General features: G+C 38.6%; 1 protein-coding gene across 1 annotated transcript; it reads left to right on the top strand.

Annotated features, from left to right (window-relative positions):
* The first annotated feature begins 231 nt into the window (after positions 1-231).
* SFRP4 (secreted frizzled related protein 4) lies at positions 232-14570 on the top strand. Its single transcript, XM_036247042.1, has 6 exons — positions 232-950; positions 2252-2332; positions 2433-2498; positions 4684-4882; positions 12463-12526; positions 14178-14570. The coding sequence occupies exons 1-6, from the start codon at positions 506-508 to the stop codon at positions 14361-14363; spliced, it is 1041 nt and encodes a 346-aa protein (XP_036102935.1). The 5' UTR covers positions 232-505; the 3' UTR covers positions 14364-14570.
* The last annotated feature ends 1703 nt before the right edge of the window (positions 14571-16273 follow it).

Below are 16273 nucleotides of genomic sequence, written 5' to 3'. Positions count from 1 at the left end.
AGACGCTTTTTTTTTTTTGGTCTGAAAAGAAAGTACTGGCCAGATCAAAAAGGAGGGACTTTGGGGGAATGTCAGATCCAGCCCAGGGCTTCGGGCCCAGAGGAGATGATGTCACTGCTTCTGCAAAGAGAGGGCTGGGGGTGGAGCGGCGGAGGGGGAGCCGGGCCCGCGCCTACAGCTGCCAAGTGGAGCATTCCGAGCCCACGTCAAGGGAGGTATCGGGATAAATAGGGTCCCACAATGGCCATGGCTGGATGCGCTTGGAGCTGCGAAGGCGTGTTCGCGCCCAGGAGGCGGAGGGCTGGTGTTGCTCGTGCCCTCTGCTCCAGAGGGCAGATATCTTCGGCCAGCCCCAGCGGCTCCGCATTGCTGCCGAAGGGAGTTTGGGGGGTTCTGTGTCCTAAAGGACTACCTCCTCGGAGAGGGGAGAGAGAAAGACTGGGGGGTGGCGGGAAAAGAAGGGCCCTTTCCGCCTGTTGAAGTCGCGGCACAGGAGGACGGTGCCATGCTCCTTTCCATCCTGGCTGCTCTATGCCTGTGGCTGCGCCTGGCGCTTGGCGTGCGCGGCGCCCCTTGCGAGGCGGTGCGCATCCCCATGTGCCGGCACATGCCCTGGAACATCACTCGTATGCCAAACCACCTGCACCACAGCACGCAGGAGAATGCCATCCTGGCCATTGAGCAGTACGAAGAGCTGGTGGACGTGAACTGCAGCGCCGTGCTGCGCTTCTTCCTCTGCGCCATGTACGCGCCCATCTGCACCCTGGAGTTCCTACACGACCCCATCAAGCCGTGCAAATCGGTGTGCCAGCGCGCGCGCGACGACTGTGAGCCCCTCATGAAAATGTATAACCACAGCTGGCCGGAGAGCCTGGCCTGCGACGACCTGCCTGTCTACGACCGCGGAGTGTGTATCTCACCCGAGGCCATCGTCACTGATCTCCCAGAGGGTGAGACCAGGGGAAGGAGTGAGGGGGATGAGGAGCCACCCTTGGCTGTCACTGCCCTGTGAGAACTATGATGCCACACCTACAGCTGCATTTCGGTGGTCGGTCAGCTCCCCCACCCCCAATTCCACTTCAGAGGGACTTTATTTCTGGAAGAGTCTGATTTCCGGATAGGAATTTCAGGAGCTGAAGAACACCATGTCCCATAAACAGGGATGGGGAGGATTTTGTTTACAGAGGGAGCCATTGGGAAGGTTTCATTTACAAAAATAACAATAGTAATAATGGCAATAGTAAAAAGGTATACAGGTCTTATTGTGGTTTGAAGCCAGCGTTGAGCACCTTACACATGTTATTTAATCTTCAAAGCAATCCCAACAGAATTCTCCATTTAATGTTAGCTGTTGAAAGTTCTTTCTGAAAAAAATAAATAAATAACACACATTTCCAGTCATCACTCTCCACCAGGAGTGCAGCTTGTAAATTTAGTCACCCTGGAAAATTGTGTGTGTGTGTGTGTGTGTGTGTGTGTGTGTGTGTGTGTTTTATGGTCTTTGATCAGGGGCTAGCATCTGTGACATCTTATTTAACTGGGTCTCATTTTCCACTTCCTTCCTTTGTCTTTGGTCATTTTGCTGTTTTTCTAGGAAGAAGTAGCAGATTTAAATCTATTTGTTGAAGTGAAACCTGAGAATATTGTTGCATGATTTAATCCCTAACCCAGATTGCTGCACAGTTAAAGAGATTATGGTGTAGTTTCTCAAATTATGCATACCTCAAAGCACTGATCAAAATACAAAAGAAGAGAAGTGAAGGGAAAAATCAAAACTCCTCTCTAATTGTTCTAGAAAAAAACCATTTCTTGCTTAAATTACATCAGTGATAGAGGTTATGTTTGTTTTGGATTATATAACTGGACTGTTTTTGCACTGTAAAATGTAAGTGGGGATTTGGAAATCTGGTTATTTTGATTAGTGTCCGCTGTCAACTTGGGAGGTTTATATTTTAGAATGAATTTGAAAAGAAATGGCATAATTTTTTCAGGTTGGCTTGTATATATCAGAAAGTTTAAATGGATGTGATTCACATCAATTTGTGCTGGATAGGCAGTCTCACCTGCAAGTCCTTTCTAAACCCAGGGAAGTCTCTATGAAAGAAGTAGTCGATAATCCCATGCCATTTTTATTACCTGGTATTATTTTTGTAATGCTGTATTAGTTTATGTCCCTGGATGGTTTCTTATTCTAGCTGGATGAACAGAACAAATCACTGACCACACCCATGTGACCCTGTGTGTGTTTCAGATGCTAAGTGGATAGATATCACACCAGATATGATGGTACAGGAAAGGCCTCTTGATGTCGACTGTAAACGCCTAAGCCCTGGTGAGTTCTTTGTCCTCAAGATTCAGTTTGTGTGTTTTTTTTCTCCCCAGAATGACTTCTTTGAATCTTCTTCTAACATTTGTCTCTCTCTTTTCTTTAGACCGGTGCAAGTGCAAAAAAGTGAAACCAACTCTAGCAACATATCTGAGCAAAAACTACAGTTATGGTAAGTCATCCAATGAGACCATCACTTTGGGACTTGGCACATTCCAAAGCCAGGTCTTAGAGGGGGAAAAGGAGAAACATATGTAACAAAAACAAATTAATAAAAATTGCAAAAACAAAAACAGAGCCAGGTCTGCTGGGTCATAAAGTAAAGAAGAAATTTGGTGATTTTTTTAGTTAATTGTGTGGGTTTCAAGTGGCATAATAACAACTTCTCCCTTTTCTGAGTAAATAAATACAAAATAGATTATTCAAGTGAGAACAATGTTGTGCCTCAGATTGCAAATTTGTCTTGGTGAGAGGTCCTGCTCAGCCAGGACAGCACACCTCACTTGTTCATTTTTTTTTTTTTTTTTTTTTAATCTTCACCCGAGGACATTTTTCCATTTTTTGTTCAGGTAGAGTGGGAGGGAGAGAGAGGAACAGAGAGAGAGAGAGAAACATCGATGTGAAAGGGACACATCGAGTGGCTGCCACCCGCACAACCGACCAGGGCCGGGGACAAACTGCAACCTAGGTACGCGCCCTTAGCGGGAACCGAACCTGGGTCTCTCAGGACCGCAGGCCGATGCTCTCTAACTGCTGAGCCAAACCAGCCAGGGCTCTCACTTGTTCTTTTCATAAGATTTCATTGCCACAGGAAGGGTGTGTGAGTGGTTCATGGATTTGGTTATCTGAAGCCCAGAGGCCCAGTAAATAAAATCTGCCCATGTATCATTTTACTTATAATAGCTATGAATATTTAACATATTAAATAAGCTATAGAAATATGTTAATCACAAGAAATATGTTAATCACAAGACCCTATTGACATAGTTTAAATGCTCTGTTCTCTCTTACTTGAAAACAATAGCACTTTCTTCAAAGAATAAGTCAATAATTTTGAATGTTTTAAGTCAATTTAATTTTACTCTTATTACTTGAAAGTAAATTTAATTAAAACTATGTTTTTAGAAAAATATGTATTTGGGCTATTTTATGTTTCTTTGAATGTCTCAATTTATTTCTGCTGAAATAACAAAAACTGTTTTTGGAAAATTGTTTATTTTATTTGCTAACTTAGTTTTCCATATTCAAACATTTTATATCATAAAAGTATTTATACTATATATACACATGAAAGTAAGAAGATCGTAGCAATATAAAAGTCTGAAAAAATAACCTTTTTTTTAGGTTGTCAGAGTTGAGAATTATATATAGCTAATGTGGGTAATTCAACAACAACAAAAAATACATTTTCTTTTCTAATAAGTTTTAGCTGTTGTTTAAACCCGTTCTATGTAGATATATTGTCTTCATCTGATCTACTTAGTCCATTATCTGAGTTTTATTCTGATGTTGTTCTCTGGTCTCATAACTACTTTGATGATGAAACCATTTCTATTTAAATCCTTTGACTTCTTCATAAACCAACTTCCTAGGATGGACTCCAAGACAGATCCATACTAGACTGATTATAATTGCATGGCAGGCAGTAATAGCAAGGGACCAAAAGAGCCAGAATTTAGTGTTATCAGATACAGTAATACAAACAACCATCTGTAAGAACAGTTCTACCTCTAGTCACCACAGACCTTGCTTTGATAGTGTGGGAAATTAAAGGACTGAGAACAGTGATCTTCAGAGACTCCTTCCAGTCTAAAATGTTATGACTCTGATGACTTCCTCTGGAAGTTCAAGCCTCAAATGGTGAATTGAACCATACAAACTTTCAGGTGGCTTCTGATTCTGAGAATGTATAAGTCTCACTTCAAATCATCACAAGGCAAAGTACAAACAAATTTTTGTTTTTATGAAATTTTTATTGACACTTTATGTAACTAAATTTCCTGTTATGTTTTTGACAAAAAACATCTAATTTTAGAGCTGAGTAGGATCTATGGAATTCTCTAATCATACCCTATCTATAGCCCAAAGACCAGTCACTAACTCAAAAGCAGAACTCAGGCTAAGCCTACTTTTACATCTTGAAGTATGATTCAGAACTTTTAAGACAATGTTGACAGTATGGGAGGCCTTATATTTAGCATGTGCTTGTGGGATTTTTGTCTGCATTTGGGCAACTTGGACATGACCATAATTACAGGACTGATTCTTAAAGAGAGGCTCAGGAGTTGGCATGAATATAGCATCCCTATTTTTCTCTAAAGGCTTCAACAATACTTATATCAATTTGTAAATTGCAGTCATCCATGCCAAAATAAAAGCTGTACAGAGGAGTGGCTGTAATGAAGTAACAACAGTGGTGGATGTGAAAGAGATCTTCAAGTCCGCATCACCCATCCCTCGAACTCAAGTCCCACTCATTACAAATTCTTCCTGCCAGTGTCCTCACATCCTGCCCCATCAAGATGTTCTCATCATGTGTTATGAGTGGCGCTCACGGTAGGCACACAGGGGCAGAAGAAACCGCACATGGCTTATATCATGAGTCTCTTTAATAGTCATGGTTAAAACAATTATACCAGCTTTTGTTTTTAATTTATTTTTTTATTATTTGTTTTTTATTGATTAATTTTTGTTACAAATTTTTCTCCTTTTCCCCCCACTGATTCCCCCTCCCCCTCCCTTCCTGTCCTGTCCCCAGCTTTGTTGCCCATGTCCATTGTTCATGCATACGTGCATATAAGTTCTGTGGTTTATCTCTCCCCCACCACCCCCTCTTCTGGGGATTGTCAGTCTGCACACCACTTCCACGTCTCTGGGACTACCCCATTTCTCAGACTGTTATGTTCATCATATTCCACAAATAAGTGAGATCATATGATACTTGTCTTTCTCTGTTTGGCTTGCTTAACTTAGGATGATACTTTCCAGGTCCCTACATGTAGTCTCAAAGGATAAGAGATCTTTCTTTCTTAAAGCTGCATAGTACTGCATTGTGTATATGTACCACCGCTTTGTTATCCATTCATCTACTGATGGATACTTGGGCTGTTTCCAGATCTTAGCTATTGTAAATAGTGCTGCTACAAACATGGGGGTACATATATTCTTTCTGATTGTTGTTTCAGGCTTCTTAGGGTATATTCCTAGAAGTGGGATCACTGGGTCAAATGGCAGTTCAATTTTTAATTTTTTGAGGTAACACCATATTGTTTTCCATAGTGGCTGCACCAGTCTGCATTCCCACCAGCAGTGTACTAGAGTCCCCTTTTCTCCACACCCTCGCCAACACTTGTTGTTTGATGATTTGTTGATGGCTGCCATTCTGACAGGTGTGAGGTGATACCTCACTGTTGTTTTAATTTTCATCTCCCTGATGATTAGTGATGTTGAGCATTTCTTCATATGTATCTTAGCCAACTGTATGTCCTGTTTGGAGAGGTGTCTATTTAGTTCCTCTGCCCATTTTTTAATTGGGTTCTTTGTCTTCCTTTTTTTGAGTTGTATGAGCACTCTATATATATTGGAAATTAACCCCTTATCTGATATATCATTGACTATAATGCTCTCCCATACAGTGGGTTGCCTTTCCATTTTGATGATTGTATCTTTTGCTGTGCAGAAACTTTTGAGTTTGATGTAGTTCCATGTGTTCATTTTCTCCTTTGTTTCTATTACCTTAGGTGATGTATCAGTGAAAATTCTGCTGCATATTATGTCTGAAATTTTGTTGCCTACAGTTTCTTCCAGGATTTTTATGGATTCATAAGTCACATTTAAGTACTTTATCCATTTTGAGTTTATTCTTGTGTAGGGTGTAAATTCATGGTCTAGTTTCATTTTTCTGCATGTAGCTGTCCAATTTTCCCAACACCATTTATTAAAGAAGCTGTCCTTACTCCACTGTATGCTCTTGCCACCATTGTCCAATATTAATTGAGCATATTGCCTTTGGTCCATTTCTGGGTTCTCTGTTCTGTTCCACTGGTCTATATGCCTGTTCTTGTGCCAGTACCAGGATGTTTTGATTACAGTGGCTTTGTAGTATAACCTGAAATCTGGTAATGTGATCCCTCCAACTTTGTTCTTTTTCAAGATTGCTGTGACTATTTGAGGTCTTTTTTGGTTCCATATGAACATCTGAAGTATTTGTTCTAATTCTGTGAAGTATGCCATTGGTATTTTGATGGGGATTGCATTGAATCTATAGATTGGTTTGGGTAATATGGACATTTTAATGATGTTAATTCTTAACAAGGTATGTGCTTCCACTTTTGTATATCTTCCTCTATTTCTTTTTCAATGACCTATAGTTTTCTGCGAATAGGTCCTTTATTTCTTTGGTTAAGTTTATTCCTAGGTATCTTAATTTTTTTGCCGCAATGGTAAGTGGGATTATTTTCGTAGTTTCTCATTCTGTGAGTTCATCATTGATGTATAAGAATGCCATCGATTTCTTGATGTTCGATTTGTATCCTGCTACTTTTCCAAATTCATTTATGAAGTCTAGTAAATTTTTGATAGAGTCTTTGGGGTTTTCTACGTATAGTATCATGGCATCTGCAAATAATGACAGTTTCACTTCTTTCTTTCCAATTTGGATCCCGATTATTTTTTCTTCCTGTCTGATTGCTGTGGCTAAGACTTCCAGTACTATGTTAAATAAGAGTGACGAAAGTGGGCATATCTTTTCTTGTTCCTGTTCTTAAGAAAAATGCTTTTAGGTTTTGCCCATTGAGTATGAAGTTGGCTGTAGGTCTTTCATATATGGCCTTTATTATGTTGAGATATGATCCCTCTATTCCCACATTGCTGAGCGTTATTATCAGAAATGTATGTTGGATTTTGTCGAAGGCTTTTTCGGAATCTCTTGATATGTGGTTTTTATTCTTCATTTTATTTATGTGGTGTATCACGTTTATTGATTTGTGAATATTGTACCAGTCTTGCATCCCTGGGATGAATCCCACTTGGTCATGTTGAATAATATTTTTGATGTATTGCTGGATCCAATTTGCTAGTATTTTGTTCAAATTTTGGCGTCTATGTTCATCAGGGATATTGGCCTGCAGTTTTCTTTCTTTGTAGTTTCTTTTTCTGGTTTTTGATTTAGAATTATGCTGACTTCATAAAACGAGTTTGGAAGTCTTCCTTCTTGAATTTTTTGAAATATTTTGAGGAGAATGGGTGTTAGTTCTTCTTTGAATGTTCGGTAAAACTCCCCCATGAAGCCATCTGGGCCTGGGCTTTTGTTTGCGGGGACAGTCTTGATTACATCTTCAATTTCTTTTTTTGTTATTGGTCTGTTCAAGTTTTCTTTCTCTTCCTGGTCCAGTTTTGGGAGACTGTGTGTTTCTAGAAATTTGTCCATTTCACTTAGATTGTCGAATTTGTTGCCATATAATTGTTCATAGTAGTTGTTAATGATCTTTTGTATTTCTGTGGTGTCAGTTGTTACTTCTCTTCTTTCATTTCTGATTTTGTGTATTTGAGTTCTATTTCTTTGTTTCTTGGTGAGCCGAGCTAAGGGTCCATCAATCTTGTTTCTCTTTTCGAAGACACAGCTCTTTGTTTCATTGATCCTTTGAATTGATTTTTGTTTTTTTGTTTTTTGGTCTCTATATCGTTTATTTCTACTCTGACCTTTACTATTTCCTTCCTTCTACTTGCTCTGGAGTTTTCTTTTTGTTTGCTCTCTAGTTCTTTAAGTTGTGAGATTAGATAGTCTATTAGAGATTTTTCTTGTTTTTTGAGGTCGGCCTGTAGTGCTATGAACTTCCCTTTCAGACCTGCTTTTACTGCATCCCATAGATTTTGTGTTGATGTGTCTTCATTTTCATTGGTTTCCAGGAACTTTTTCAATTTCTTCTTTGATCTCCTCGGTAACCCAGTCATTGTTTAATAACATGCTATTTAGCTTCCATGTGTTCAAATGTCTCTGTATGTTCTTCTTGCAGTTGATTTCTAGTTTCATTCCATTGTGATCTGAGAAGATGCTTGATATGATTTCAGTCTTCTTGAACTTGTAGAGACTTAGTTTATGCCTTAACATGTGGTCTATCTTTGAGAATGTCCCATGTACACTTGAGAAGAATGTGAATTCTGTAGTTTTGGGCTGTAATTCTCTGTAGATATCTATTAAATCCATTTGGTCTAGTGCTTCATTTAGAGTCTGTGTTTCCTTGCTAATTTTTTGTCTAGAGGGTCTATCCAGTGATGTCAGCGGGGTGTTGAAGTCTCCTGCTATGATTGTATTGCTATAAATTTCTTCTTTGAAGTCCTCCAGAAGATTTTTAATATATTTTGGTGCTCCTATATTGGGTGCATATATGTTTATCAACGTAATATCTTCCTCTTGGATATATCCTTTCAATATTATGTAGTGGCCTTTTTTTGTCTCTAGTTATGGCCTTCATTTTGAAATCTAATTTATCAGATATGAGTATTGCTACCCCAGCTTTTTTTTCTTTTTCTTTTGCTTGGAAGACTTTTTTCCATCCCTTCACTTTCAACCTATGTGAGTCTTTTGTTGTGAGGTGGTTCTCTTGTAAACAACATATAGATGAGTCATGCTTTCTTATGCAGTCAGCTACTCTGTGTCTTTTTATGGGAGCATTTGATCCATTTACATTTAAGGTAATTATTGATATATAATTATTTATTGCCATTTTTGATTAGTGTAGTTCTATTTTTCTTCCCATTTCTCCTTCTAATAACAGCAGTACCCTTAACATTTCTTGCTGTGCTGGTTTGATGCTAATGTATTCCCTGAGCCTTTTTTGGTCTGGGAAGCTCTTTATTTGACCTTCTATTTTGAATGATAGCCTTGCTGGGTAGAGTAGTCTTGGATTCAGATCCTTGTTTTTCATGAGCTTGATTACTTCATGCCATTCCCCTCTGGCCTGTAGTGTTTCTGTTGAGAAGTCAGCTGAGAGCCTTATGGGGTTTGCTTTGTAGGTAACCTGTTGCTTATCTCTTGCTGCTTTTAGGATTCTCTCTTTGTCTTTAATTTTTGGCAGTTTGATTACTATGTGTCTTGGTGTGGGCCTGTTTGGGTTCTTCTTACTTGGGGCTCTCTGAGCTTCTTGAACTTGAATGCCTTCTTCCTGCACCAAATTAGGGAAGTTTTCTGTCACTATTTCTTTGAATATATTCTCTAACCCTTGCTCATTTTCTCCTTCTTCTGGACTCCTATGATGCGAATATTATTATGTTTCCAGTTGTGCCACAGTTCTCTTAAGCTGTCTTCGTGTGTTTTTTTAAATCTTTTTTTCCTTTTGGTTTTCTGATTGGTTGATTTTTTCTACTCTGTCATCTGATTCACTGATCCGGTCTTCAGCTTCCTCTACTCTGCGTTTTAGACCTTCCAATGTGTTTTTCATTTTTGATATGTTATTCTTCATGTCTTCTTGGTGGTTTTTAATTTCCAACTGGTTGATTTTTAACATTTCTCTGTCTTTACTCATGGTGCTCATGTCCTTACACATGCTGTTGAGCTTCCTCAAGATCATGGCTCTGAATTCTAGTTCTGTTAACTTGCTTATCTGCACCTCATTTTTCTCATCTTCAGTAGAGGTCTCTTATTCTTTCATTTGGCTTTTGTTTCTGTTTTTCACCATTTTGCCTATCACAGTGGGCTTTGGAGTCTGCCAAATTTTCCCTGTGAGTGTTGGTGTTCTGCTGTTTGTGGCTCCCTCTCCTGGGTTTGGATGAGGCAGGGAGGACCCACTTTAAACACCACTGTCAAGTCTTAACTTTCTTGGTTAGAGTTGCTAGCCCAGGGAATCGTAGTTATCCTCTAGCTTTTTTGCCTGGAGGCTATTAGTAGTGGTCACCTGAAGAACCTTGCTTTCTGAGTTGACTGAAAAACTCCCTCAGGTGCTCAGTGTAAGAGGATTTCCCGAGGGTGGGGCAGATGCTGGTTTTTAATGGGCCTCAATTCGCATTTCAATGGTCACATGGTCACGGGTGGGGTTGAATCTCTGAAGGATGGGCCGCCACCTCTCCCAGGGCCCTGGGCAGGAGGAAAATGACCACAGTCCTCTGTGGCTGCACTCAGCAAAAGCTCTGAGCACCCTCCAAATCCCGAGTGTTTCCATACAGTTCTAGTCCAGTCAGCCTTCCCTCTGCCAGAGCCCAAGGTGAGTGGCTGCTGCCAATTTAGCCTCTGTTCGGGCTCTGCATCATGCAGCCACCTGGGACTTTAGCCCGAGGGCGCTGCTCCCAGCTAAGGGCGGCCGAGGCTGTGGCACCAGCCAAGGGCGTAGCACCCAGCCAAGACCGCAGGACCTGCCGAGGTGGCAGTAGCTTCCAGCTGAGGTCGCAGGACCCAGCCGAGGACATGGCACCCAGCCAAGGCAGTGACAGCTTCCAGCCGACGTCGCAGGACCCAGCTGAGGTAGCCGCTGGTCCTAGCCGAGGCCACAGGACCCAGCTGAGGGCACAGCTTCCAGCCGAGTCTGCTGGTCTCAGCCCAGGCCACTGTGGACCGTGGCCTCCCGACCCCTCTTCTGTCCTCGCAAGCCTGCCAGGATTGAGTCAGTGTCCCTGGTTATGTGGTCCTCTAAGCTGCCTTTTGGTTGCCCCTTCCTGACGATTTGTCTTTATTTTCATTGTAATTCCAGTTTGGTCCTGGGAGAATGTCTGTGTAGCTTCCATTCACTCCACTGCCATTTTTTCTCTCGATACCAGCTTTTGAAGAAAAACAATTTTAATAGATGCCTTTTGGGGGATATTATATAAATTTAAATTCTTCATGGAATTAAGAAAAAATAGAATTATAAGTATTTGAATAGAATCTTTAAAACTCAATTTCAGAATTCATTAAATGATTTAAAAAATGTATAAATAGATAAATTACTTCAAGTAAAACCAACTCATTTCAAATCACTCAAATCAACCTTACTGTGGCAAATACTGAAGTTTTTTTTCTTTTCTTTTCGAGAGTATGTGCCCTTAGAGGGAACCAAACCCAGGTCTCTCTGGTCTATGGGCCAATACTCTAACTGCTGAGCCAAACTTGCCAGGGTGCAAATACTAAATTTTTAAAGGTCTCTTTACTAATTTTATACTCTTAAATATATTTCAAGTGGATTAAAGAGAGAAATATTTTAAAAATTTAATCAAAGAGGATAAGATTAGGTAAATAAATATATGATATCTGAGTGGCAAAATACTTTATAATCATAAAATTAATGTAAAATCTACAAGGAAAAATGTCACTACACATATTTGACCACATACTAACATGTACATAAAAATCACAAATAAAGATAAAAAGGCAAATAAAATTGATAAAATACTCACAACAGGTATGACAAAGGACTAGTAGTAACATTATTCTCCGAAGTGTTCATATAAGTTAATATTTAAAATATTAAGCCTGCAACATAGATATATGTGTACATAAATCTATAGAGACAAGATACAGAATAAATACAAAGAGTAAATAAAACATTAAAATTTTTTATCTCCTTAATTCTCCAATCCAAATACAAACAAGATTCAGTATTTACCTAGTCTTAATGTTAGTGAATTGAATGGAAGTTTAATCATTTTGAAAACAATTTGACACTACATATATATATATATATATATATATATATATATATGTAATTTATCTACTTATACATTTTTTAAACCATTTAATGAATTTAAATTATTTAAATCATTTAATGAATTCTGAAATTGATTTTTAAAGATTCTATTCAATAACCTCACAATCTATCATTTATATTTTGTTGATATAGCCTTTCATTCTTCCTTATACATACATATATATATATATATATATATAGAGAGAGAGAGAGAGAGAGAGAGAGAGAAATAAAATATATTATAGATACTTATAGTTGTAATATTATTTGGTTATTAAAGTTATGATTTTGAAGTCTAATTATATCAGAAAATGCATACAAGGTTGGGCAAAAGTAGGTTTACAGTAGTATGTAAAACAGTTTATAATTATATATGGGTTGTGAGGTTATTGAATAATTTTTTATTGTTTTATTTTTTGTATTTTTAAACTTTTTATTTTTATAATCATATATTGCTTATCAAGATAAATTACTCTCTTTCAGGATGATGCTTCTTGAAAATTGTTTAGTTGAAAAATGGAGAGACCAGCTTAGTAAAAGATCCATAGTAAGTATAATTAATATTATTAGGAATAATTATTTAAGTGCATGTAAATAAATTCTGTAGAATTTGGGTATTCTTTCCATTCTTTTGGATAGGTAGTTACAAGTATAGCTATTCTCAGTTGGAATTTTTATCATAAATCTCTCTTCAAGTTCAAAGGCAATTTGGTTGCATTTAATACTGAACTATTGGTTAATTCCAGATTAAATTAGTTTTTTTTTTATTTGTTTGTTTTGCTTCTTTATTGTATTACATTTAATTGCTTTAGCAAACAGTCAGGTACTTGAGCAGGTTTTATATCCAGAGGGATTAAAACAGACATATATATGCAGGGGTGTGAATACCGAGTTCTAAAACTCATCCTATCACAGTAAAAATTATAATCTTTTTGCCTGTACTTAAAATAATTTTAAGCCTAGATGGTGTGGCTCAGTGACTGAGCATTGACCCATGAACCAAGAGGTCACTGGTTCGATTCCCAGTCAGGGCACATGCCCAGTTTGTGGGCCCGAACCCCAAGGGAGGGCATGCAGGAGGTGGCCAATCTCTCTGTCTATCTCTCTTTCCCTTCCTCTCTCTCTAAAATCAATAAAGAAAAAAAATTTTTTAAGTTAAAAATAATAATTTTAAGACTTTTGTCAAAAAGTCTATCATAAGGACCTGAAGGGAAATAAAGCTTTCAAGAATCAGCTGTTTGTACCACCTATTTTGCAACAAATATTACAATATACTTCAGTAAGAATTGAAAAATATAACCATATATAGCAATGTAAAGAGTTTACTATTTTAGAATACCTTAGGAGGGTGAGCAGTGTTTTTTATTTCATAGTATTTCTGTGCCTAGGAAAATGCCTGGCCTGTGTTGATGCTCAAACTCTTTGCTGATTGAAATATACTCTAACAAAGTAGGGACATGTGTGTTGTAATAAAAAGCAATGCCTACTTAAGTGGATTTACTTTTTTATTTTTATTTTTTCTTATATGTAGCTGTTTAAATAAATAGTATTTATTTATATTATAAATAGTAAGGTCTTTCATATCAAGGAAACTTGACTGTCCATAATGATACATTTCCCATCAGTTCTGAATGACTAACACTTGAGTGGAATACTAGATACAGGTGGTGCTTCTGTCTTCTATTGGATATAAGAGAATTAAGTTAATCCATAAGTGTGGTAAGAGGCCCCTGATTTATGGTGAGACTGGATAATTTTTTTCTTTCATCCATGCCAACGCTTTTTAGAAGGCTTTGCTGGGTAGGATATTGCATTAAAGGGCCAGTGGGAAAAGCTGAACAACTTAGGACCTTGAGCTCTGGAGTCAGACTGGTGAATTTGAATTCTAATTCTGATATTCAATAGCTGTGTAACCTTCTGCAAATAACTTTGGCGTGCTTGTTCCTGGTCATGACAATGGTGTCCACCTAGAAAGGCTGTTGTGAGATTCAATGAAATTAATGCCTGTCAGAACTTCATCATATATTAATGACTTTCCAAAGTGTCTGGTAAATGATAAGTGCTCAACAATGGAGGGTAGCTGTTATAACTATTGTCATGATTCATATGTAACAGTGGAAAAAAAATTATTAGTTCTGATATAATAGCATAAAGGAGTGAGATGTACTTGACAGTCATGTTTACAAATTGCCTCCCAGCAGTGGGAAGAAAGGCTGCAAGAACAGCAGAGAACAATCCAGGACAAGAAGCGAACAGCCGGCCGTATCAGTCGTAGTAATCCTCCAAAACCAAAGGGAAGGTCACCTGCTCCCCAACCTGCCAGCCCTAAGAAGAACATTAAAGCTAGGAGTGCTCAAAAGAGAATGAACACAAAAAAAATGTGAGCTAACTGCTTTCCAAAACAGAGACTTCTTCTCAAGATGAGGACAGGCATTGTCCAAACAGCCTGTGGAAGGCCACACCCCCCTTGTCTTAACAACAGTACTCTTCATAGACACACCTTGCAGCATTTTTCTTAATGATATGCTTCAATTTTTCTTTTTAAGCAACTACAAGTGTAATGTAATTATTACCATTGGTATGGAAAGTATATAATTGCTGGTCAAAAAAAGTGTATCATGTTCAGAGTAGCTTGTGTGCATACTCTATGAGAGCTCCAAGTAGGGAAATATGCTTTTGCTCTTTCCATTTGACCTAGTATGTACATTGTAAAATAAATACCATATTACAAAAAAAAAAAAAAAATCACCCATTTTCTTTACATTTCTGTTATTAAAATCTTAGCACTTTTAAAAATGTGATTGAAAATATGCTTCTAAGGAGGAAAGCAAAAGGAATGAATGCTTAAAAGATCTTTGTGTGTTTATTGTTTGTAGAAGAATTTTTATGATGAAGGGACTTTTGAACAATCTAGAAAAGTAGAATATGAAAAATTGAAATGACATTTTTTTACAAAGAAGTATTTCTGGTCTGTTATTACCTATAAACTCTAGAAAATAAAATAATAATGGTAATGATAAATAAATACAAAGGAAAAAAAGGCAAACAACATCTGGATCCTTGTTTTCTGGTTACCACACCACGGTGGAGAGGCTCTGATTTTACATTCACAATGCTGCTCATCAGTACTCTTTAAGTAGCAGCAGAAACAGAGTTTTTTCCTGCTTTTATGACTGAAGCACCAGCTAGTCAACCGCAAGTATTTTACACCTGTGGGTGTGGTGCTTGTCTCACTTCTCAGGACATCAGAGTATCCTGAGGCCAAGTCTTTCTGCTGGTTATGGCTGCTTACCAAAGGCCACGGGCTGAGGTAGGAGAATCAGGATCCAAAACTGCTGGTTGTCAGCCTCCTATTGTTACTGGAAAGATGAGTGGGCATGTGGTTCTTGGGGTACTGCTGAAATAAGCATTTTTAGAAGTCCCCATGGGAGAATAAATAGTCTTTGTTGCAGAATTGCATTTCTGGGGTTATAAAGTCCTACGTCTCTCAGTCCAGTCCCAGAAGAGGGGCAGCTGTGAGTTTAGTAAGGCTAGAAATAAAGCCAGTGTCCAGCATGTTGGTTCCATGAAGCAATCAGGTCCAGATCAGGATCGGTCTAGATTTAGTCCATTAATCCATTCTGTGGAGTCCCACATGGCTGTGGGCCGTGTGTTGAGTGTAGGGGAATACTCCCTCTGCAACAGGAGTCCCAAAAAGGCAGGAGGGCCCAGCCCAGGAAAGAGAGCTTTCCTTTGTCTAGAAGATTAAATACTCAGATTTCACTCGCTTGCAGTGGCCATGCCTATTTTGGCCACTGTCTTGCTCCTAGGTATGACTGACAGGTAAAGCACCTTCCCACATCACTTAGACCTTACTGGGCATGTGTCCAAACTGTCTTTGTTCAGTCTCTTCTCCCAGGGAACATACTTGGAGAGTTAAATTGCTAGTTTTCCCTTTACTCCTTTCCTGTTAAATAATAATCAGATCACTGCAATGGCATCACTATGACACTACTGCCACGTACCAACTCTGCACCTGGAAAAGGCAACTATGGTCACTTGTCCATCCACTACTCAGGAATGTAAAAAAGAATAATCTGAAAACTTAAGAGTTAAATCTCCTTTATATGTACCGTTGTCCCTGCTTCTCAGAAAAGGGGTAAGGTACATGTTGCATTCACACAAGATATTTAAACAAATAACTTTATTTCATACCTGTAGCCATGGGGACACAGAAGTGAGATGTGAGGGTAAACCAGGGGAGAGTAGAAGAATAGGACTGGCATCCATCGCTTCCTGAACGCATAACTTCACC

The sequence above is a fragment of the Molossus molossus genome, unplaced genomic scaffold, assembly GCF_014108415.1.
Source record: "Molossus molossus isolate mMolMol1 unplaced genomic scaffold, mMolMol1.p scaffold_m16_p_7, whole genome shotgun sequence".
Classification (NCBI taxonomy): domain Eukaryota; kingdom Metazoa; phylum Chordata; class Mammalia; order Chiroptera; family Molossidae; genus Molossus; species Molossus molossus.
Note: the sequence above shows the minus strand (reverse complement) of the source record. Positions and strands in the feature narration are given on the sequence as shown.